Genomic DNA, 25,425 nt, shown 5'->3' on the forward strand with positions numbered 1-25,425 from the left:
ACGGGTCACTATGACGTGGCGTTACGCTAAAATTTACCAAGTTAAAAAAAACGCAAATCAGGGGGTTACTATATAATCATTTAGTTCTTCTTTCTTATTACCTTAAAAAATAAATCTCTATTTTACTGAAAGCTTTATTTTATTGAAAATAATTTTTTTTTTATTCTTAAACATTTTTATTTTGTTTTGTTTTTATTTTAAAAGCCCAACGCTGTTGTTTTTGGGGTTTTATTACCGCAAGCAAGTCAGTCCGAGGACGCAAACATAAGATATTTTAATGGCAGCCTCACAGTACTGTGCATGTCTAACTACCATGTTATGTTTCTAGGATGTGTTTCTTAAATTTATTATACTAGAATTGTTGAATTTAGGTTTTGATTAGACGATAGCAAATATGGCTACTTTGGGTATTTTAAAATTTTTTGGCTACCTTTGTGCTATGATGGTCCTCAGACAAAAAAGTACAGCAACATCACTCCAATTAAAATAAGTTCTCCAAACTATATTTTATCAGAAAAAAATTACCTGCTATTCCTAGTTTGGGTAGAACTTGAAATATCGTATTCGATTTCGTTGCAACCACAATTCCAAGACTAATCCAGGTTGTCTTTTTCAGCCATGTGTCACCGCAGCTTATCGCAAAAGGAACTTGCTATTTTGGGCTTTCATTCATCCAGCATGGTTTATTTCTCTAAAAAAGCTGACCAAGCTCCCCCCTTTTTTCCACTGGGCCTAAAATTTTATGTTTTTCAAAGATATTCTTCGCTGTGTTCCGCATCCCTTGAGCGCCAGAAGCCATTATGGAATTCGGCAACCACGCGAAATTTCAGAAAAACCGGCGCATGAGCACACTTTCTTTTCATCGACAAATGGCCGTGAACGGAGTCGTTTTAAATATAATAATTTAATTTTACACCTGGATTAATGTCCACGCCGTATCTAACGAAAACAAGTTGTTTATCAACTGCAAAAGAAAAGCGGAGCGAAAAAGGTTGTCTGTTTTTCAAAGTAATCCTGGAAAAGGTTTTTTGAAACATTGTTTACTTATCATGAGGTGTTTACTTATCATTTGTTTTTCTATATTTTCCATTTTTGTGTTCTGGGACCGAGGTTGCTTCCTTTTATAGAAATTCTATCAGATTCGAATATGAATGTAATTCGAATCTGAAATGTAAAAAACAAACTGTTGTGTTGTTGTCAAACGAAGTTGGTGTTGTAGTTAGAAATTTTTCTAACGTTCGATGATTTAACATCACAAAGAGAACTGATTGGAAATGTTTCAGGCAATTGTATGCATCTTCAATTCGTTCTCTTTGGGATGAAACGAAGTTTAGTATTCATAGTAAAAAAATGATTGGAGTTTTATTAGGAGAACGCTAGCAAGCTACCTAGTGAAAAGAAAAAGAAAAGCAGGTTCGTTGTTTAGATTATTTAGTAAAGAAATGAACTTGGGTGCATAACGAGTTTCTAGCCGTTTCTTTCAAAGCTAAATTCTCCGTAAATATTAACTTTGTTGTTGTGTCTTGAGCCGGAAAATATTTTCTTTAAGCACTTATTTTGTAAGTACATACTCTGAAAAATGGGTCAGAAGTTTGAATATCCTAAAAATATGTCTAAGCTTAATAGTTTGCTATAAATATGAAAGTGAAAAAAGTTCAGAACATCGAGGCTGAAATTATAACCCACTATTCTTATACAGCGTGTATATCCTAGACAAGAATTTGCATAAACATGTAAAAAGTAATTTTTCCGTTGTTACTGTTTTTAACACTACAGATTGTGTGATTCAGTATTGATGTCGTTATAAAAAACCTAAACCTAAAACCTAAAGTTAAATCAATGTTTAGATCTGTTACGTTACGATCGTTTGAAATATAATCGATTCTTAAATTCGAAAACGCTGTATTGTTATCTTCTTTGATTTTATGCGTGATTTCCTTAACTATAAGTTTGGGTCTGTTCTTTTAATATTTTGGATTGAGATATTTCCATAGATATACAACATACTAAATAATTCAAGTTTTTATATTTCTCTTTGTGTTTTCAACTATTAATTTCTTGTATTTTGAGTATAACTTTGGAAGGTTTGCCGTTTGCAATAGACTAAACAGCTGATTTTGTATGACTTTGAAAAATGTTGGATTTTTTCAATGTTTGGTATCCTTTTTTCCCCTGGTGTATTTCTGGAATGGCTTTTTTTGGACATATGTTTTTGTTGCACATGCTTATATTTTTAGACGATTTCTTTCAGCGGTTATAAACATAAAATAAGGCGGATTGTGAGCAACCTCGATCCCAGGGCGTTTTTCTCTTTTTGCCATCCCGTTATAAAAGAGACAAAGAGCGCGGCGTCGATATTAAAATGTGAGTTTTGAAAATTCAAATTACTGAGTTCTATGTTTTTATTTGGCACCCTGAAAAGAACTCAATAAAAGATTCAGTGGATTCTTCCACAGGAATTCGGCTAGTAGATAAATATTGAAACTCAGTAAGTATCATAGATATGTAACAAAGCAGTCAGGAGTTATTAAGAAAAACCGTCAGCGGCCGGGGGGCGGAATCCGTCCCCCCCCCGACCGAATAGGGTTAACCCGGTTGACCTTCTCTAATTCGAATCCCGAGGGGAAAAAGGTTTTGTCCGAATTATAGAGAGATTCGAATAGTATAAAGTCTCTCTTGTTCGAATTTTCAGGTTTGAAGGCTGAAAATTCGAATTAGACAAAGATATCGGAATTTTTCAAAAATTGAAAAAAATAATAAAAGTAAAATGTAATCAAGAATGAACAATTTTTCTTTGATTCTTTCTTTCTTTTTCTACCGTTCAAGATCTAGTACAAACTAGTCTCGGATATAATAAGTTCAAAAAACCCCGGATCGATTAGGATTAAATTGATAGGTGTATACGGGAATTATAGCCAATATTGCAATTGTTACCTATATTTGCAAAAGTTTATGCGGCAAATTCTTTTTAAACCAGATTATGTTTTCTGTTTTTTCTCATACCTTGTCGATAAAATATCTGTATTAGGTTCTTCTGATTTCTTGAACATTTCGCGAATATCTTAGTAGCAATGATAATCTCGTTTTGGAGCCGATTTAAGGACCGTCATAATCTTAATAATTAGAATTAACTTTAAAAAAGTGCTAGAATTGCAAAAAGAAATATTTCCAAGAAATCTAAGAATGGTCAATTCGCGAAAAAAAATGCTTTGCGAAATATCTGAAATAGATCAATTTGAGGTTACGCCATACATACAAAATGTAGCAGCAACTTTAAAATAGTCAAACTAGGCTATAATGACAATAAAACGTCCATATATCTTTTTAGAGTTACGTTAACTCTTCTGATGATAATTTATTTATTCTCTTCTTGCATCAAGAAGATCAATAAAATTGGACAGGAATCGGTGCCTTTGTTGACGAAAAGGACGTAAAGCTTCTTTAAAAAAGACGTGGAAATGTGCTTCTACAGAAAAACACAGTGTGCTAAAATTGTTTTGACCTTTTTTCTGTTCCAATTTCCGAATAGTTATTGACTGTTGGTGGTGACAAATCGGCATAAACAATTTCTTTTCTTGCTTCCAATTGAAGACCTGTATAATGAGATTCAGTTGTAGGAAATACTTCGTACTCTTGTCTATCTTCGTTTTTGTCGTCGTTTTTTGCGCTTTGCTTATTTTTGCAGTTAGTCTCAGCACCTAGAAAATACATGGGCTTGTCATTTCGTATTTTATACTGCTACAGTATTATATACTGCTACAATAATAAAGGATGTTCTAACCTCTGTACTTCACAACTCCATAAATGCATATATTGGCTACTTGCGTGACCACAAACGCTATAATTATTGCTAAAACTAATTTCTTCGTATCCAATCTTTTGACTAAAATTAACACAATGACTTTCAGCAAAAGAAATTCACAAAAAAAACAAAGTAAGTACCAATGCTGTATTGACACAACTGTCAAAATAACATCGGCTATAAAATTGGCATATACCTTCCAACAGTTTTGGACATGTGCAAGGATCGGTAGCATTTGTAGGTCCAGGAGTTGTTAAACTAGCATTGATTTTTATCTTCTCGCCGTATTTGTTTTTGTATGACGCCCAAATAAATACATATGAAGCACTTAATACATTACACACAGCGTAGTATGTATCACTTGTATTAAAAATATATTTTCCTCCTTCAAATTGTAAATGATAGTTAAGCACACAATTTCCAGTTGCTTCACGTGTCCATATACCATTTATACAATCATTATCTTTGTAAAATATTGCATTTTGTAATTTTCGAGGCGAAACTAAAAGTTTTAAAAAGGTTTTAGAAATTTTCAAAAACAAGGTCAGAGAAAGAAAATAAGTGGCCATTACATGTTACATCTATTAGTGTCTCTCCCTTGATCATTCCATTCGTACCAGTCGCATTGAAAACTAGCTTTGTACCACAATCTTCACGTGTCACGAAACGTCGAGTTTTATAAACATATCTGTATCGCATGATTGAGATATTCACTGGCGCAACTGCGGTAGAGTATGAATACTCTAATTCTTTTTGTAATTTCCAAGTTAAAACAGGTTTTGGATTTCCACAAACTTCGGTGGTAACAGATAACTGTTTACCCTCGTTTACAGCATAACTTGTATTTAGTGTAATCCCACAAGCTTCAGGGCCACCTACAATTATTTAAAAAAACAAAAAGTCTAGTGATATCTGTCTTCAAGATCGTTAAATGTAAAATTCAGAGTGGTAATATTATATACTGATATTTTATAATAATAATTCATCTTAAGATGTTTTATAAACCGCAAACTGGAACGCTTAACAAACTTGTAAAACGGTATATCGAGTAGCAATCATTAGCGAACCTTTTTGTGGGCATTTTTTATATGAGAAAACCTTTTGACATGCAAATAAAATGTGACTACGAAATTTTAAAAAAATTATAAATTATGATAAGTGATTAAGTGTACTAAGATTTCCTCATTGGTATAGATTGTGCGACCTTGATTCCTCGTAGACTAATTAAATTCAATTTAATTTAAAAAAAGTCAAATTTAATGACATCAATGGGATACAAATGAAATCATATCTAACATTTTGCTTCTATAACGATCTAAACCTAAAAAGATCCATTTTTTCGGGAAACAATAACGCTTATTTTATTAAGCTTGGTACATACGTTAGGGTGGTTAGGGTGAGGACAAAATATTTGATAACATTGAGATTCATTTATAAATTCACACGCAACTGTGAAACCAAGATCAATGACTTACTTCCAAGAAAACAATGTGAAACTGTCATACTTTTTGTTGTTTTTAAACCACATATTTTATATTTACAATAACGACTTTTCTTAAAAACATCATTAGCTGTCATAATATATTCCTGTTAAAACCTAAGTTTAATTTTTTGGTTATCTAGATTGAAAAATATCTTAGTTTCCACTCCCCATAGTTTGCTATTAAACACTCTTCTTATGTTAATCATCGTTTGTACAAATACCACACCCTTGGTAACCGACTCATGTATTTCAACCGTTTGACTGTAAACAAAGGCATAAAATTAAATCTTTAATGCATTAAAAGCCAAGTAAAGGGTAACCCAGCAGCAATAGTAAAATCCTATTAGCAGCTAATTTACTTTCCGGATAATCCATACCATGATTAGTACTAAGACAATTACGTATTAATCAGGCATAATTTTTTTAACAGATGAAGGGGCTTATAACATAAAATATTCAAAGGATTTACGAGTTGCAGCTAGAATTTTCACCTTTTAAACCTTATTAACAGCGGGTCTTTTTTGTACTGTATAGCCCTTAAAAGAGGAACAAAGTAAATTTTACCTATGCATAGAAAAAAACGTGTCCTACTTGTAGAAAGTCATAATACAAACACATACAAGGTAAATATGACACGCAATATCGCACATGTCTGAAATAAACCATTCTCCCAGTTTGCCAACAAGCACTTTTAAAAGTTCACGAAACATGCCACCGTCCAAATAATGCCGTGAACCCTCCATGGTACATCAAGTTCACAACTTTTTTTGTCCTAACAGGTCTCAATGGAGTTAGAAATAGTCTCACAAAGGTTAATTATTGCATATGTGGCTGTTAGTACTTCTAGGGAACAATTTTTAAAATATTGCCAGTTACTTCAAAAGTATTTCCAGTATTAAAAGTAAGTTGATATGTCACCTTACAATTTACAGTATCCTCTGTGTTCCAATCCACATGGACACAATTATCTTGATGGTAATAGCAATGGCAGTTTCACCTAATGGTTTAACTAAATGATTATATACCATCTAACAGGCAATGATGTTTTTTAAAAATTTAATAAATCGATACACAAATTTTTTTAACATGTTTGGTATACTACAAAAAATGTTTATTTATACGTAGATAATAAACAGTATAATGAACAAAACAGTGACTCACAATTATATCAAGTTATTACAAGCTTGTGACCATATGCTCGAAATCCAATTATGTGACCGTAATTTGTCCTAGTTAATGCTTTTGTTGTATATGTCTATTGGTAAGTTCTTGTGATATTTTCTTTCAAAGCAGAACTGGCTAAAGATTGCCACAAACATCTTGTTTTAAAGTCAATTCTGTTACTCCATTCATGCTGTCGCTTTCAGATATATTGGCACCACAAAAAAGAGGACCCCCTTCATCAAGTATGTAGCAGGTTACACCATTCACATACTTATTATAACCAAAAAACTTTCATTATTAATGGACGTAATAAACAAAAGAGTTTGAAGGATATAAAAACCACATGTTACTTGCTAGGTTGATACCATAAATGATTAATGCATGTAAAGTAGTTAAAATTTATTAACAAAATTATCATTGATAGCGCAGCGTACTATCAATTCAATAATTTATAGTGACAATTGCTGATTTTGTTGAGAAGAAGTGGCTTATCATAGCAAAAAACTTGGTTGTAAGAACTGTACTTCAGGAGGATAATTTTTTTAATTTTTTTGCAAAATTCTATAGCCAAATGTTGTCATAAACTTGAATTCCTAATAAGCTTTAGGACTTGCAACTTTAGGAAGAGGAGCAAAACTCATAAAAGGCTACTTAATTTTAATAATTTTCATGGCAACAGAAAGTCTCAATAACATGCCAAAAATAAATTTTTCCTAAGAACTTATTGTGATCATTCGGTAAAACTTTCCTCCCTGATTAGAATATTGCAAGATCATACCCATCTAACAGAAAGATATATTGGAAATGAGGGATTTTTGTTTGTGGTGCCTATAGGCATTTTAATTTAGGTGTTGAAAAGATAATTAAATATTTAAGCAGCAAGATGATACTTTGTTTCTTTGTGATGGAAAACAGGTGCCACATTGTTCATTCTTATTTCTCCAATTTTAAACAAAATGTGACGATATCAGATCTATACTTTTTGTAGCATGTAGTCCCTAATTTTACGGGTTTATAAACCTTTGATCAAGATCCAGTTTTGTTTGATTTAATATATAATAGCTTTCTACTTCTTGAAAGGCTTAGCTTGTTATAGACATAAAACAGAAATAAATTAAACCTGGAATATAGACTTTAAAATTTCGCTGTCATTGCAAAGATATTTGTTACTTTGAAAAAGCCTGACACCAGGAATTGGAATAATAAATTGCACATTTTGGAAAATAAAAAAACTGTAACTCACCTACAACTTCTTTTATAACCACTGTTGAATTTTTTGGATAATATTCTGGTGCATTGTAGAATACAACTTTCAAGTTATAAGACTTCTTTTCATTGAACTCGATTTTTTTGATAGATAGTGTATATATACCATTTGTCAAGCTTCCAGATAATCTATTACCAAACCTTTCTTCACCAGCAGTTGTGAGGGTTGATACAAAGTTGATTATTTGAACATTGGGTGATCCAAGAACAAAAACCTCTGCCGTAGATATTTCTTCCCCTAAATCAGGGACAACTCTCCACTTCAATTGCGCAGTTTGATTAACTGGAACTTCTAAATTAGTTTTGACAGTTTCAACTGTGCCACATATCACTAAAAAAAGTAGGATTATACATAGTCATGAATAATGATCAATTTTTTTTCAAAAAACAATGCAAAAATATCTTTAAAATATGCATTTTAAATTCACGTTCTCAGAGCTGTTAAAACATAATTATATATACACAAAACATGAGTTCTTAAATAAAGAGTATAACAACTAACCACAAACAACTATAATATTATGCTTGCAGGCATGAAAAACAAGCCTCTGCTATTTCACATTGTGACAATGCAGGCCACTTCTTCAATAAAACTATGCCAGAGCTACAAAAAGCACCCGCTAAAACATTATAAGTGCTATGGTCGGCGAAAAATCGTATTCGTAAGCAAAATTTACAAGTGCGATGTGAATATATGTAAGTGTGATTCACACTTAACTGTTTTTTGTTTACTGCGACATTTTATGTTACTTAAGCTGTACAGAAATCAATTTTGTAAAACGTATTAACCACCCGGTGCAAGGTTGAACTATCTTGAACGTGATGATGTGTTGGCAGATTTGCTATACGTTTTTGGCATTTACTATATTTCTAGACATTTTTGATTTCTCTTTCCCCTTTTAAAAACATTTTTTAAACTTTATTCAACATGTTTCTTCTTTTGTATTACAACACAAAAACATTCGTCCCTAAGCTGTATTAGGTACAGGACACCTAACCTCCCAATGTTCTGGTTATATTTAACTTGCATGGATGTGCACTCTTCTCGCAGTATTCTCTGTGACAATGAAGGCCGAACTGACCTGTGACATGGTTCCAAATGGTTTTCTGTCTTTCCTTTGAGTCTCAATGTAATCCACCAGCCGAGCATAAGAGTGTCAGCATGAAGGAAAGGGGCCGACTTTAATATTCTCTATACTTTTTAAACAAATCAATAACAAGCAAACGAATGTTACGTGATCAACGTAATAGCCTTTTTCATCGCTCTTATATATTATAGAAAAGAAAAAAATCAAGAGTGCGATAAAAAGCAAATGTAAATTATTTTATGAGTGTGAAATTGAATTACGGTATGCAAAGCAAAAATTTTTCACCTATACTTTTCCTTGTGTTCTTCATAGGAAATTTAACTTACGTTAAAAACAAAAAGAATAAAAGAAATGTCAAAATTTTATCCAAGATCGCTGTATATAATTCGGTGTATAAAAATTAAGGCCTGAAATTATGTGAAAGTACGTTTTTTTATGATTTTAAGTCGTGAAATCTCTCCACATTTTGAAATTTTGGAGGTTATCTTAAATAGCTCGTGCTTGCCAGGACCTGGAATCAAGAAACTGCTAAAAGTACAATTTTTTCTATTAACACCTTTTATTTTTCATTTTTGACAACTCACAATCAGTTTGTGTTACAACTGGCTGAAACATTATAGTTAGTCTAACATTTTACGCATGTTATGTAAAAGTCAGATCTCCGTATCCTCTCTTAAGTAAAAACTTTATTGATTTAAGAGCTATAAATTAGCATAACTTTGTTTAATTTAATTTTTTTACTTCTATTTTGCCACTTACGTTGTATGAACCCATTATTGTTGCTGCTTGTTTCTGTCAGACTGAAGGCCTTTGGATTATATCTTATGTGGTTAACTTTCCTCATTTTGAAGAATAAAAACTTGTCAATTGTTTCCATTAGTTCTAGAGTGTTTAAAGCTCTAATTAGAGTTAAAAAATTGACGGTATGTGGAGGTCCACGGAATTTAGGATCTTCGCCGACCTTGGTATGGGACAGATCTTATTTAGGATATTGTATCCAATTCTGGAGATTGTTTCCATAATCAGAGACATTTTTCTGATAGAAAAAGCAACCAGACAGAAAGAAAGAATCACCTTATTATAGTTGTCTTGAAAGAACCTAAAATGGAGTTTTATATATAAAACAAGTGTAGATTTAGATGTGCATATTTTACATGGTTAGCCCCACAAATACCGAGGGTTATGCCTTGTCCAAGTTTATCAATAACAGAATCTCATCTGAGCAATAAATCGCTTGGAAAAGGTTAGGCGTATTATAATATGGATATTATAACAACATGGCAGTTTAAACTTGGCACGAGTGAAGTTTTGTGAAATTGACTGTTAAAATTATCTGTTACAATTTTTGACCAAAGTTTTTCGAAAAATCGCTTACGTTATTTAAAAAGTTATTATAACGATAGGGTAACAATTGTTAAACATAAATTTTATGGCTTGCACGTTTAAGTCCCTCATTGGTTGTGACATTTAGTTGGTGCAATGGTAAACATAAAACATCAAAACATGATTAAAAAACTTTTGTACTCTGGCTACTGGCATCTTTTCACTGATATATGATCAAAATCTGAAGTACATGCAACCTATATCCTAATTTCAAGATCAAAAGATGCCTCCACCTGAGAATAAAGTTTGAAATTAACTGATCCACGGCTTATCACCTGCATTATCAGTCAGGGATAGCAAATTAGGCTATCACGCCAAATTAGGATAGTAGATTTTCCAAAGATTAGTTAGGAAATCATCTCCTATTTAGATGTGTTTTCTTCTTTTACAATTATCTCAACAACCAAGTCTGATCGTGTAAATAAGCTATATCATAGATTAATTACACTATCATTCCCTAATTTGCGGTTATCCCTGACTGATTATTTTGTCTGTCAACTTGCGTGAGAGGTCTGGGGATTATAAACAACACGCATCATGATGAAGGTCGTCTAAGGGACTGCAAAAAGGCAAAAAGATAAAACCGGTTTCTCAATTTTGTGCAACAAATATACAACATATCCTCATCCAGAAAATTATGACAAAGTATAAATCTTTTCTGTTTTTGTTTTTGTTACTTGGTACAACAGTTAAAATGGGGTTCATTTGAAAAAATAGCAATCTTTCCTTTCTAGTTAGCTAGCTAGCTAGCTAAGGCCACCATAAAACTATGTTATGTTCACGTCTTGAAGACCCTGCCAAAATGAGTCCGTTGGTCAGTCGGGCGTATTTTATCCCCAGCTTTTTAGATAACAGAACAATAAAATAATGTGGAAGAAGTTATTCTGTTTGACATGATATAATCAATGCCTTATTAATATTATTTGTAAAACTATTTTTGTATTATTAAGACTGTTGCGTATGTAGTACAGAGAGAGGTTATTTGTGTTAGGCGTTTATTCAATTTTATTTACCACAGTTCCTTAATTTTTATTCCTACGTCCAAAACCTCATAAAATAAAACAGACAGACATTCGCCATTTTTTGTCTTTGTTTTCAAACATGTGCAATTCTTTTATTGCGTGAGCAATATTGTCCACTAAAACTGGAGCTTGTGAACGACCTTCTGGGAAGGGTTCCTACGTCTGGTACAGTTCGACTAATAATCTCAGCTCTCGGCAGACAAGGAACTACTTTTTCTCTACAGTCGAACGTCCTTGATTATTTAAATACGGTTGCATTAGTTCCCAATTTATTGTTCCAACATTAGACATGTTTATTAACCTAAACAGAGATACATTCTACCATGTAACCAAATTTCTTTTAAATATATCGTGTCTGGAATCATCGAATACGTATATGCGCTGACGATTGATAACAATACTTTGTTACGTTACTTATCGGTTGGGACCATGTCATGTCTAAACTACATTCTCACACAATATTTCGCTCACTAAAACAATATAAGAAGGACTAATATTACATTGATACGCACTCACCTACCTGTCTTCAACATTACCAAATGTGTTAAACAGATATAAAGGTACTTCTTCAAAACTGTCATCTTGAAAAAGTAAATACAATGTTGTATACTCCACTTGCTAATATTTAATAATGTCAAAGTTCAGTTGCGTTTACTCATTGTAACGTAATTAAATCATAATCAACAGAAAAGTGAAACCTCATTTTAATTGCTTAATTTAATGAAAATTTTAGATGACGCTTTTCAATCAAATAATAATGTTCCATTCTAGGGAAGGACAGAGAAAATCATTACATGAGATATTCATTTTATATACATTACAAAAAAAAACTTGATAGAAACCAATAAGAAAGCATGCTACCGACTAAAAGTTGGCTGTGGATTCCGGTTTTTTTCTAATAACTCTTTATTGCTATGTTATACGGTTATAAAAATTACTGAGTTTCAATATTTACCTATTAGACGCATGCATGCCAAATTTTTAGGTCCCATACATATCAAAGGCCTTGATATTGGCTTAACTACCCCTAAAAACTCGATAAAATCATTTTGATGGGGAAAATTTAATAACTTCTGTTAGGATCATCTTTAGAACTTGAAACTTGCAACACAATTTTGAAGAAGAATCATTTTGAATAAGTTTGGCACGTGATTAATCTGATTTCTCGCTTTTGTCGGAAAATGCGCTGACACAAGCATAAATTTATTGTTGCTATTTTGTTCCTTTTATGACATACTATAAGTGCTCCAAGTTTGATTCAGTTTGAACAACGCTATGGAAAGTTATTTGGGGGGGGGGGGCAAATTCCGCTGCTCCCGGTCATAGTATGTTTGAAAAGCCCCCAACCGAACAGGGTTAAAAAGGGCCCTACATTTCTAAAACTATTCGCCTTATTACATTACCTTAAGCGAGGAAATGAAAGAAGAGGAATTTCTTATTGAAGAAAACAATGCATCAAATTTCCTTCGCATTCGCAATCTTTTTTCCCCAATTTTCAAAAAAGTTATTCGCAATCGTTATTTGTGTTATTACCAAATTAATTGTTTGCAATTTAGCACAGTTTTATTAAATTTAACATATTGTTTTACTTAGGCACAACAATTAAGCTGAACAATAGTTATTCGAGGTTCGCAATATTGGTGTATTTTTAGTGGTTTGAATTTCAAAGCAGCATTCTGTAACAATTCCAGATATTACTTTTTTACTTATTTGAGCTTTATACCTTTTTACCTTATTTGGTCCGGGGGGAGAGTGATCTCACTCACTGTTTTATTACTTTTGTCATTTTTTTGCTCCGAAAAAAGCCAATAAGGGGATCCTTAGGCCCTCGTCTTTTTTTCAAAAAAACGACGTTAAGTAGACCTTGACTGAATTTCCCATTACGCCAAACTCAATTGAAAAATTCTGTAATAAAAATGATTCATATCCCTAAGTTCATTAGCCAAATTAGAACAATTTACCTAAATTACGTTAATATGCTTATTCTTTAAGTGCCTCATTTCCAAGCTGAAATTTACGGTCAAACACTTCATATAGTCGAGCTTCCTAAGAATAGCCTCGTTTTCAAAGTAATTATTTTCTTCAAATTTAAAACGAAACCCACAAGAACATTATATTGCTCTAGAAACTCCATATTTGTCATGAAAATTTAATATTCTATCGGAATATCCTTATTTGAAGAGCACAAAACCATTATAGAATTTTAGATGACGTCATAATTTTTGTAATTTATAAAATCCAGGTAAGGTAGTTTGATCCGCTATGATAAAACTTACAAAAATTTTTATTTTCTCTAAATTGCTGTGGAAAAAAGACGATAGTTTAAATCTTTAAAGTAGGAATGAGTATATGTGCAAGTATCTTTTCCAAAAATATATGTTTGCCAATGCTAGTTTGTTAACCCAGTTGACGTTCTCTAATTCGAATCCCGAAGGGAAAAAGGTTTTGTCCGAATTATAGAGAGATTCGAATAGTATAAAGTCTCTCTTGTTCGAATTTTCAGGTTTGAAGGCTGAAAATTCGAATTAGACAGAGATATCGGAATTTTTCAAAAATTGAAAAAAATAATAAAGTAAAATATAATTAAGAATGACCGCTTTTCTTTGATCCTTTCTTTCTCTACCGTTCAAGGTCTAGTAGAAACTAATTGCTGAAAAACTGTTCGATTTACATAGCTTCTTCTTAGTTATATTCTTTAAATCAAACATTTTTTTCCGTATGTGACGTACTAAAAGTGTGCTAAGTTAGATTCATTTTACGCCAGCCTGTGAAGAGTTATTGATGGGTGGCGTAACCCTTCCCCCCTTCCTCGGATATAATAAGTTCAAAAAAACCCGGATCGATAGGATTAAACTGATAGGTGTAAACGGGAGTTATAGCTAATATTGCAAACTTTATCTATATTTGCAAAAGTTTATGCGGCAAATTCTTTTTAAACCAGATTATGTTTTTTGTTTTTTCTCATACATTGTCCATATAATATCTGTAATAGGTTCTTCTGATTTCTTGAACATTTCGCGAATATCTTAGTAGCAAAGATAATCTCGTTTTAGAGCCGATTTAAGGACCATCATAATCTTAATAATTAGAACTAACTTTAAAAAAGTGCTAGATTTGCAAAAAGAAATATTTCCAAGAAATCTCAGAATGGTCAATTCGCGAAAAAAAGGCTTTGCGAAATATCTGAAATAGATCAATTTGAGGTTACGCCATACATAGAAAATGTGGCAGTAACTTTAAGATAGTCAAACTAGGCTATAATGACAATAAAACGTCCATATATCCTTTTAGAGTTACGTTAACTCTTCTGATAACTTATTTATTTTCTTCTTGCATCACGAAGATCCAAAAAATTGGATAGGAATCGGTGCCTTTGTTGACGAAAAAGACGCAAAATTGTTTAGAAAAGACGCGGAAATTGGCTTCTACAGAAGAACACAGTGTGCTAAAATTGTTTTGACTTTTCTTCTGTTCCAATTTCCGAATAGTTATTGACTGTTGGTGGTGACAAATCGGCATAAACAATTTCTTTTCTTGCTTCCAATTGAAGACCTGTATAGTGAGATTCAGTTGTAGGAAATACTTCGTACTCTTGTCTATCTTCGTTTTCGTCGTGGTTTTTTGCACTTTGCTTATTTTGACAGTTAGTTTCAGCACCTAGAAAATACATGGGCTTGTCATTTCGTATTTTATACTGCTACAGTGAATAACAGAAGATGTTCTAACCTCTGTACTTCACAACTCCATAAATGCATATATTAGCTACTTGCGTAACCACAAGCGCTATAACTATTGCTAAAACTAATTTCTTCGTATCCAATCTTTTCACTAAAATCAACACAATGTCTTCTAGCAAAAGAAATTCACAAAAAAACAAAATAAGTACCAATGCTGTATTGGCACAAGTGTCAAAATAACATCGGCTATAAAATTGGCATATACCTTCCAACAGTTTTGGACATGTGCAAGGATCGGTAGCATTTGTAGGTGCAGGAGTTGTTAAACTAGCACTGACTTTTATCTTCTCGCCGTACTTGTTTTTGTATGACGCCCAAATAAATACATATGAAGCATTTAATACATTACACACAACGTAGTATGTATGAGTTGTATTAAAAATATATTTTCCTCCTTCAAATTGTAAATGATAGTTAAGCGCACAATTGCCAGTTGCTTCACGTGTCCATATACCATTTATACAATCATTATCTTTGTAAAATATTGCATTGTGGATTTTTCGAGGCGAAACTAAAAGTTTTAAATTGATTTTATAAATTTTCAAAAACAAAGTCAGTGAAAGAAAACAAGTTGTTACTACATGTTACGTCTATTAGTGTCTCTCCCTTGATCATTCCATTCGCACCAGACGCATTGAAAACTAGCTTTGTTCCACAATCTTCACGTGTCACGAGACGTCGAGTTTTATAAACATATCTGTACCGCATGATTGAGATATTCACTGGCGCAACTTCGGTAGAGTATGAATACTCTAATTCTTTTTGTAATTTCCAAGTTAAAACAGGTTTTGGATTTCCACTAACTTCGGTGGTAACAGATAACTGTTTACCCTCGTTTATAGCATAACTTGTATTTAGTAAAGTACCACAAGCTTCAGGGCCACCTACAATTATTTAAAAAAACACAAAGTCTAGTGATATCTGTCTTCAAGATCGTTAAATGTAAAATTCAGAGTGGTAATATTATATACTGATATTTTATAATAATAATTCATCTTAAGATGTTTTATAAACCGCAAACTGGAACGCCTAACAAACTTGTAAAACGGTATATCGAGTAGCAATCATTAGCGAACCTTTTTGTGGACTTTTTTATATGAGAAAACCTTTTGACATGTAAATAAAATGTGACTACGAAATTTTAAAAAAATTATAAATTATGATAAGTAATTAAGTGTACTAAGATTTCCTACTTAATGTAGATTGTGCGACCTTGATTCCTCGTAGACTAATTGAAATTAATTTAATTTAAAAAAAGTCAAATTTAATGACATCAATGGGATACAAATAAAATCATATCTAACATTTTGCTTCTATAACGATCTAAACCTAAAAAGATCCAATTTTCCGGGAAATAATAACGCTTATTTTATTAAGCTTGGTACATACGTTAGGGTGGTTAGGGTGAGGACAAAATATTTGATAACATTGAGATTCATTTATAAATTCACACGCAACTGTGAATCCAAGATCAATGACTTACTTCCAAGAAAACAATCTGAAACTGTCATACTTTTTGTTGTTTTTAAACCACATATTTTATATTTACAATAACGACTTTTGTTAAAAACATCATTAGCTGTCATAATATATTCCTGTTAAAACCTAAGTTAAATTTTTTGGTCATCTAGATTGAAAAATATCTTAGTTTCCACTCCCCATAGTTTGCTATTAAACACTCTTCTTATGTTAATCATCGTTTGTACAAATACCACACCCTTGGTAACCGACTCATGTATTTCAACCGTTTGACTGTAAACAAAGGCATAAAATTAAATCTTTAATGCATTAAAAGCCAAGTTAAGGGTCACCCAGCAACAATAGTAAAATCCTATTAGCAGCTAATTTACTTTCCGGATAATCCATACCATGATTAGTACTAAGACAATTACGTATTAATCAGGCATAATTTTTTTAACAGATGAAGGGGCTTATAACATAAAATATTCAAAGGATTTACGAGTTGCAGCTAGAATTTTCTTTTCCTTTTAAACCTTATTAACAGCGGGTCTTTTTTGTACTGTATAGCCCTTAAAAGAGGAACAAAGTAAATTTGGAATTACCTATGCATAGAAAAAAACGTGTCCTACTTGTAGAAAGTCATAATACAAACACATACAAGGTAAATATGACACGCAATATCGCACATGTCTGAAATAAACCATTCTCCCAGTTTGCCAACAAGCACTTTTAGAAGTTCCCGGAACATGCCACCGTCCGAATAATGCAGTGAACCCTCCATGGTACATCAAGTTCACAACTTTTTTGTCCTAACAGGTCTCAATGGAGTTAGAAATAGTCTCACAAAGGTTAATTATTGTATATCCCTGTTATATCGACAGATGTGGTTGTTAGTACTTATAAGGAACAATTTTTAAAATATTGCCAGTTACTTCAAAAGTATTTCCAGTATTAAAAGTAAGTTGATATGTCACCTTACAATTTACAGTATCCTCTGTCTTCCAATCCACATGGACACAATTATCTTTATGGTAATAGCTATGGCAGTTTCCCCTAATGGCTTAACTAAATGATTTTATACCATCTAACAGGCAATGATGTTTTTTAAAAATTTAATAAATCGGTACACAAATTTTTTTAACATGCTTGGTATACTACAAAAAATGTTTATTTATACGTAGATAATAAACAGTATAATAAACAAAACAGTGACTCACAATTATATCAAGTTATTTCAAGCTTGTGACCATATGCTCGAAATCCAATTATGTGACCGCAATTTGTCCTAGTTAATGCCTTTGTTGTATATGTGTATTGGTAAGTTCTTGTGATATTTTCTTTCAAAGCAGAACTGGCTAAGGATTGCCACAAACATCTTGTTTAAAGTCAATTCTGTTACTGCATTCATGCTGTCGCTTTCAGATATATTTGCACGACAAAAAAGAGGACCCCCTTCATCAAGTATGTAGCAGGTTACACCATGCACATACTTATTATAACCAAAAGACTTTCATTATTAATGGACGTAATAAACAAAAGAGTTTGAAGGATATAAAAACCACATGTTACTTGCTAGGTTGATATCATAAATGATTAATGCATGTAAAGTAGTTAAAATTTATTAATAAAATTATCATTGATAGCGCAGCGTACTATCAATTCAATAATTTATAGTAAAAATTGCTGATTTTGTTAAGAAGAAGTGGCTTATCATAGCAAAAAACTTGGTTGTAAAAACGGTACTTCAGGAGGATAATTTTTTTAACTTTCTTGCAAAATTCTATAGCCAAATGTTATCATAAACTTGAATTCCTAATAAGCTTTAGGATTTAAAACTTTAGGAAGAGGAGCAAAACTCATAAAAGGCTACTTAATTTTAATAATTTTGATGGCAACAGAAAGTCTCAATAACATGCCAAAAATAAATTTTTCCTAAGAACTTATTGTGATCATTCGGTAAAACTTTCCTCCCTGATTAAAATATTGCAAGATCATACCCATCTAACAGAAAAATATATTGGAAATGAGGGATTTTTGTTTGTGGTGCCTACAGGCATTTTAATTTAGGTGTTAAACAGATAATTAAATATTTAAGCAGCAAGATGATCCTTTGTTTCTTTGTGATGGAAAACAGGTGCCACATTGTTCATTCTTATTTCTCCAATTTTAAACAAAATGTGACGGTATCAGATCTATACTTTTTGTAGCATGTAGTCCCTAATCTTACGTGTTCATAAACCTTTTAACCAAGATGCAGTTTTTCTTTGATTTAATGTATAATAGCTTCTACTTCTTGAAAAGGTTAGCTTGTTATAGATATAAAACAGAAATAAATTAAACCTGGAATATAGACTTTAAGATTTCGCTGTCATTGCAAAGTTATTTATTACTTTAAAAAAGCCTGCAACTAGGAATTGGAGTAATAAATTACACATTTTGGAAAATAAAAAAACTGTAACTCACCTAAAACTTCTTTTATAATCACTGTTGAATTTTTTGGATAATATTCTGGTGCCTTGTAGAATACAACTTTCAAATTAAAAGACTTTTTTTCATTGAACTGGATTTTCTTGATAGATAGTGTATATATACCATTTGTCAAGCTTCCAGATAATCGATTACCAAACCTTTTTTTACCAACAATTGTGAGGGTTGATGTTAATTTGATTATTTGAACATTGGTTGATCCAAGAACAAACACCTCTACTCCAAATACTTGTTCTCCAGCATCAGGGGCAACTCTCCATTGCAATTGAGCAATTTGATTAACTGGAACTTCTAAATTAGTTTTGACAGCTTCAACTGTACCACATATCACTAAAGTAAGATTATACATAGTCATGAATAATGATTAATTTTCGTTCCGAAATCAATGCAAAAATATCTTTAAAATTTGCATTTTAAAATTCACGTTCTCAGAGCTGTTATAATATAATTATATATATACAAAACATGAGTTCTTAAATAAAGAGTGGAACAACTAACCACAAACAACTATAATATTACGATTGCAGGCATGATAAACAAGCCCCTGCTATTTTACATTGTGACAATGCAGGCCATTTCTTCAACAAAACTATGCCAGAGCTACAAAAAGCACCCGCTAAAAAATTATAAGTGCTATGGTGTGCGAAAAATCGCATTCGTAAGCAACATTTACAAGTGTGATGTGAATATATGCAAGTGTGATTCACACTTAACTGTTTTTTGTTTACTGCAACGTTTAATGTTACTTAAGCTGTACGGAAATGAATATTGTAAAACGTATTAACCACCCAGTGCAAGGTTGAACAATGTTGAACGTGATGATGTGTTGGCAGATTTGCTATACGTTTTTGGCATTTACTATATTTATAGACATTTTTGATTTCTCTTTCCCCTTTTAAAAATATTTTTTAAACTTTATTCAACATGTTTCTTCTTAAAAATATTTTTTAAACTTTATTCAACATGTTTTTTCTCAAAAATATTTTTTAAACTTTATTCAACATATTTTTTCTTTGGTACTAGAACACGAAAACATTTAATATTCTCAATACTTTTTAACAAATCAATCACAAACAAATGAATGTTACTTAATCAGCGTAATAGCCTTTTTCATCGCTCTTATATATTATAGAAAAGAAAAAAATCATGAGTGCGATAAAAAAACACTCGTAAATTATCTTATGAGTGTGAAAGTGAATTACGGTATGCAAAGCAAAAATTTTTCACCTATACTTTTCCTTGTGTTCTTCATAGGAAATTTAACTTACGATCGCTGTATATAATTCCGTGTATAAAAATTATGGTCTGAAAATTTCTGAAAGTTCGTTTTTGTATGATTTTAAGACATGAAATCTCTCCACATTTTGAAATTTTGGAGGTTTTCTTAAATAGTTCATGCTTACAAGGTCCTGGAATCAAGAAACTGCTAAAATTACAATTTTTTTATCATCACATTTTATTTTCCATTTTTTGACAACTCACAATCAGTTTGTGTTACAACTGGCTGAAACATTATAGTTAGTCTAATAATTTATGCATGTTATGTTAACGTCAGATCTCTGTATCCTCTCTTAAGTAAAAATTTTATTGATTTAAGAGCTATAAAATAGCATAACTTTTCTTAATTTAATTTGTTTTACTTTTATTTTGCCACTTACGTTGTATGAACACATGATTGTTGCTGCTTATTTCTGTCAGATTGAAGGTCTGGGGATTATATCTGATGTGGTTACCCTTCCTCATTTGGAAGAATAAAAATTGTCAATTGTTTCCATTAGTTCTAGAGTGTTTAAAGTTCTAATTAGAGCTACAACATTTTTTGAAATTTAAAGGGTAAAAGCTCATTTGATTTTGATTTTCAGTATGAATACCGTCATTGTCTAGCCCAACTAGACAATGACGGTATGTGGAGATCCGAGGAATTTAGGATCTTCGCCGATCTTGTTATGGGACAGATCTTATTAAGGATATTATATCCATTTCTGGAGATTGTTTCCATAATCAAGGAGATTTTTTTATAGAAATATCAACCAGACGGAAAGAAAGAATCACCTTATTATAGTTGTCTTGAAAGAGCCCAAAATGGAGTTTTCATATAAAACAAGTGCAGATGTAGATGTGCATATTTTACATGGTTAGCCCCACAAATATCGAGGGATATGCATTGTCCAAGTTTATCGAAAACAAAATCTCATCTGAGCAATAAATCGCTTGGAAAAGGTTAGGGGTATTATAATATGGATATTATAACAACATGGCAGCATACACTTGGCACGAGTGAAGTTTTGTGAAATTGACTGTTACAATTATCTGTTACAATTTTTGAAAAATCGTTCACGTTATTTAAAAAGTTATGATAACGATAGGGTAACAATTCTTAAACATAAATTTTATGGCTTGCACGTTTAAGTCCCTCATTGGTTGTGGCATTTAGTTGGTGCAATGGCGAACAAAAACATATGTTGTTGGAATTCAATTGCTAACAACTGCTTGTCACTATTAAAGAAGTATATGCATATTTCTTCAACTGATTTTATGGCTTGTTATTGGAACTTTGAACCTTGCTATAGATGAGTTTCAATGTTTATGTTTTCACGGGATTGTCTTGCACATTTGGAAAAAAAATCAGAAAAATTGGGGCAAAAAATGCAGACCATAGGTGAACAAAAATCAAAATATGATTAAGAACTTTTGTACTCTGGCTACTAGCATCTTTTCACTGATATATGATCAAAATCTGAAGTACATGCAACCTATATCCTAATTTCAAGATCAAAAGATGCCTCCACCTGAGAATAAAGTTTGAAATTAACTGATCCACGGCTTATCACCTGCATTATCAGTCAGGGATAGCAAATTAGCCTATCACGCCAACTTAGGATAGCAGATTTGTTAAAAGATTTTCTAAAGATTAGTTAGGAAATCATCTCCTATTTAGGTGTGTTTTCTTCTTTTACAATTATCTCAACAACCAAGTCTGATCGTGTCACCTTTTTTCGGAGTTTTGTTGCTCATTACATCATCCTCGTTCAAGCAAAAATTTTTATAGTTTGCTTTACAGGAATAAAAATGGTATGTTAAAAGTCTTTTGATTTTCTAATTAGACAAGAAATAGCCTATTTAAGCTATGCACCACTATGTTGAGAATATGTGCGCGGAAAAATTAGCCTTTTCAAGAGGCAACCCTGGTCGTAAAACAAAGAAGCCGTAACAGAAATAATAAAGAAAAGTTATACTTGGATCATCAAAATGAGGTTCTATAGAATGTTTTTAGCTAATAAAATCATTGCATATATGCAGAAGGACAGCCAAAGGCAGCAAAAACCAGGTTGATAGTTTAATTCGGACAGATAAATCGCGTAAATAAGCTATATCATAGATTAATTACACTATCATTGCCTAATTTGCGGTTATCCCTGACTGATTATTTTGTCTGTCAACTTGCGTGAGAGGTCTGGGGATTATAAACAACACGCATCATGATGAGGGTCGTCTAAGGGACTGCAAAAAGGCAAAAAGATAAAACCGGTTTCTCAATTTAGTGCAACAAATATACAACATATCCTCATCCAGAAAATTTTGACAAAGTATAAATCTTTTTTTGTTTGTTTTTTTTACTTGGTACAACAGTTAAAATGGGGTTCATTTGAAAAAAATGGCAATCTTTCCTTTCTAGTTAGGTAGCTGGTTAAGGCCACCATAAAAAATATGTTATGTTCACGTCCTAAAGACCCTACAAAAATGAGTCCGTTGGTCAGTCGGGCGTATTTTTTCCCGAGCTTTTTAGATAACAGAACAATAAAATAATGTGGAAGAAGTTATTCTGTTTGACATGATATAATCAATGCCCTTATAATATTATTTGTAAAACTATTTTTGTATTATTGAGAATGTTAGGCGTTTTTTCAAGTTTAGTGAGCACAGTTTCTTAATTTTTATTCTTACGTCCAAAACCTCATTAAATTTGCTCAATTACAGTCCTTTAATTTGCAATTATTGTAAAATCTAAACAGACAGACATTCGCCATTTTTGTCTTTGTTTCCTAACATGTGCAATTCTTTTATTGCGTAAGTAATATTGTCCACTAAACCTGGGGCTTGTGAACGACTTTCTGGGAAGTTTTCCTACGTCTGGTACAGTTTGGCTAATAATCTCAGCTCTCGGCAGACAAGGAACTACTTTTCTCTACAGACGAACTTCCTTGATTATTTAAGTACGGTTGCATTAGTTCCCAATTTATTGTTCCAACATTAAGCATGTTTATTAACCTAAACAGAGATACATTTTACCATGTAACCAAATTTTTTTTAAATATATCGTGTCTGGTATCATCGAATACGTATATGCGCTGACGATTGATAACAATACTTTGTTACGTTACTTATAGGTTGGGACCATGTCATGTCTAAACTACATTCCCACAAAATATTTCGCTCACGAAAACAATATAAAAAGGACTAATATTACATTGATACGCACTCACCTACCTGTCTTCAACATTACCGAATGTGTTAAACAGATATAAAGGTACTTCTTCAAAGCTGTCATCTTGTAAAAGTAAATATAATGTTGTATACTCCACTTGCTAACATTTGATAATGTCAAAGTTCAGTTGCGTTTACTCATTATAACGTAATTAAACCATAATCAACGGAAAAGTGAAACCTCATTGTAATTGCTTAATTTAATGAAACTTTTAGATGACGCTTTTCAATTAAATAATAATGTTCCATTCCGGGTAAAGACAGAGAAAATCATTACATGAGATATTCATTTTATATACATTACAAAGAAAACTTGATAGAAACCAATAAGAAAACATGCTACCGACTAAAATTTACCCTTATTTATGTCTGATTTAATATACTTTTGTGGAATTTAACATTTAAGTTATCATCTGACGGACGAATAAATTAGTCCTACAAGTTAAATTTTAGGTTCAGATTATTCAGTAAAGTGATACCAGTGAAAGCCAATAAACTGTAAATTACAAATTCCTGAAAACACAGGAAGGTAAACTAAAACTTGTGACGGGTTTTAACCGCAGGACAATATTATGCTACCATACCATTGTGAACATGACGTTTGTAAATAGATATGAAAAAAGTGTTCTACGTCTACCTTATTGGCAATGATTAAGGAGAAAAAGTTTCAGCACAAAAAGAATATGGTATTTACGAATTTCCGTTTAATTCGCAATCTTGCATTCTCCGTTGTTTAACCCTATTCGGTCTACGGGGTGGGGGGAGGTGTGGCGAATTCCCCCTCCCCTGACGGTTTTTTTAATAAGACCTTATTGCTATGTTATATGGCTATGAAACTTACTGAGTTTCAATATTTATCTATTAGACACATACAAGCCAAATTTTTAGGTCCCATACATTTCAAAGGCCTTGATATTGGCCATTACTCGAAACTACCCCAAAAAATCTCTATGAAATCCTTATGATGGGGAAAATTTAATAACTCCTGTTAGGATTATTTTTAGAACTTGAAACTTGCAACACAACTTTGAAGAAGAATCATTTTGAATAATTTGGACACGTGATTAATCCGATTTCCCGATTTTGTCGAATCTCTCCCGAAAATCGGAAAACCCGGATTTTCGGGCAATTTTTGGCACTTTTTTATGCGATCCACCTAAAAACCGGCAAATATGTAAAATAACTTTTATTTAGCTTTTAGAAACTTCAAACAGAATGCAAAAGTTCGCTCTAGAACAAAAAATTTATGCAGATAGTGGCATTTTTAACACATTTCAAGCTTCTGCTGACGTCACAGAAAATGCGCTGACGCAAGCAGAAATTCATTGTAGCAACTTTGTTCCTTTTATGACATACTTAGTATGACAAGTTTGTAAGTGTGACAAAGTTGATTCAACTTGAACGACGCTATGAAAAGTTATTGAGATGTTATAATATGTTCGCAAACCCCAGGCCGAATAGGGTTAAAAAAGGACCTACATTTCTTAAATTATTCTCCTTATTACATTACCTCAAGCGAGGAAATGAAAGAAGAGGAATTGCTTATGGAAGAAAATAATGCAACAAATTTCCTTTGCATTCGCAATCTTATTTTCTCCAATTTCCAAAAAAGTTATTCGCAATCGTTATTTTTGTTATTACCAAATTAATTGTTTGCAATTTAGCACACTTTTATTAAATTTAACATACTGTATAACTTATTCGAGGTTACTATTTCGCAATATTGGTGTATTTTTAGTGGTTTGAATTTCAAAGCAGCATTCTGGAACGACTCCAGATAGTACTTTTTTCCTTATTTGAGCTTTATAACTTTTTACCCTACTTGGTCCGGGGGAAAGTGATTTCACCCTTATGCATTACTTTTGTCATTTTTTCCCTCCGAAAAAGCCAATAAGGGGATCCTTAGGCCCTCATCTGTTTTTTTTAAAAACAACGTGAAGTAGACCTTGCCTGAATTTCCCCTACACCAAACTCAATTGAAAAATTCTATAATAAAAATGATTCATATCCCTAAGTTCATTAGCCAAATTAGAACAATTTACCTAAA

At 32.2% G+C, this 25,425-nt stretch overlaps 2 protein-coding genes across 2 annotated transcripts; both read right to left on the bottom strand.

The window, feature by feature from the left end:
• Positions 1-1,995: 1,995 nt before the first annotated feature.
• Positions 1,996-11,832, bottom strand: LOC130635752 (uncharacterized). The gene is made up of 6 exons (XM_057445211.1): positions 11,729-11,832; positions 7,693-8,046; positions 4,375-4,677; positions 3,999-4,304; positions 3,782-3,883; positions 1,996-3,698 (listed from the first exon to the last, which is right to left on the bottom strand). The coding sequence occupies exons 1-6, from the start codon at positions 11,787-11,789 to the stop codon at positions 3,487-3,489; spliced, it is 1,338 nt and encodes a 445-aa protein (XP_057301194.1). The 5' UTR covers positions 11,790-11,832; the 3' UTR covers positions 1,996-3,486.
• A 2,511-nt stretch (positions 11,833-14,343) lies between these two features.
• Positions 14,344-23,517, bottom strand: LOC130635753 (uncharacterized). The gene is made up of 6 exons (XM_057445212.1): positions 23,382-23,517; positions 18,870-19,223; positions 15,527-15,829; positions 15,151-15,456; positions 14,935-15,036; positions 14,344-14,865 (listed from the first exon to the last, which is right to left on the bottom strand). The coding sequence occupies exons 1-6, from the start codon at positions 23,440-23,442 to the stop codon at positions 14,654-14,656; spliced, it is 1,338 nt and encodes a 445-aa protein (XP_057301195.1). The 5' UTR covers positions 23,443-23,517; the 3' UTR covers positions 14,344-14,653.
• Between the last annotated feature and the right edge of the window lie 1,908 nt (positions 23,518-25,425).

The sequence above is a fragment of the Hydractinia symbiolongicarpus genome, chromosome 3 (assembly GCF_029227915.1).
Source record: "Hydractinia symbiolongicarpus strain clone_291-10 chromosome 3, HSymV2.1, whole genome shotgun sequence".
NCBI lineage: Eukaryota > Metazoa > Cnidaria > Hydrozoa > Anthoathecata > Hydractiniidae > Hydractinia > Hydractinia symbiolongicarpus.

Coding starts and splice junctions, on each gene's coding strand:
- LOC130635752 (XM_057445211.1), bottom strand. CDS start 11,789: ATGACAGTTTTGAAGAAGTACCTTTATATCTGTTTAACACATTTGGTA. Junction 4,678..7,692: donor GGTTATAAAAGAAGTTGTAG/GTGAGTTACAGT, acceptor AAATAATTGTAG/GTGGCCCTGAAGCTTGTGGG. Junction 3,699..3,781: donor TGGAGTTGTGAAGTACAGAG/GTTAGAACATCC, acceptor TGTATTTTCTAG/GTGCTGAGACTAACTGCAAA.
- LOC130635753 (XM_057445212.1), bottom strand. CDS start 23,442: ATGACAGCTTTGAAGAAGTACCTTTATATCTGTTTAACACATTCGGTA. Junction 19,224..23,381: donor TTCGGTAATGTTGAAGACAG/GTAGGTGAGTGC, acceptor ATCTTACTTTAG/TGATATGTGGTACAGTTGAA. Junction 14,866..14,934: donor TGGAGTTGTGAAGTACAGAG/GTTAGAACATCT, acceptor TGTATTTTCTAG/GTGCTGAAACTAACTGTCAA.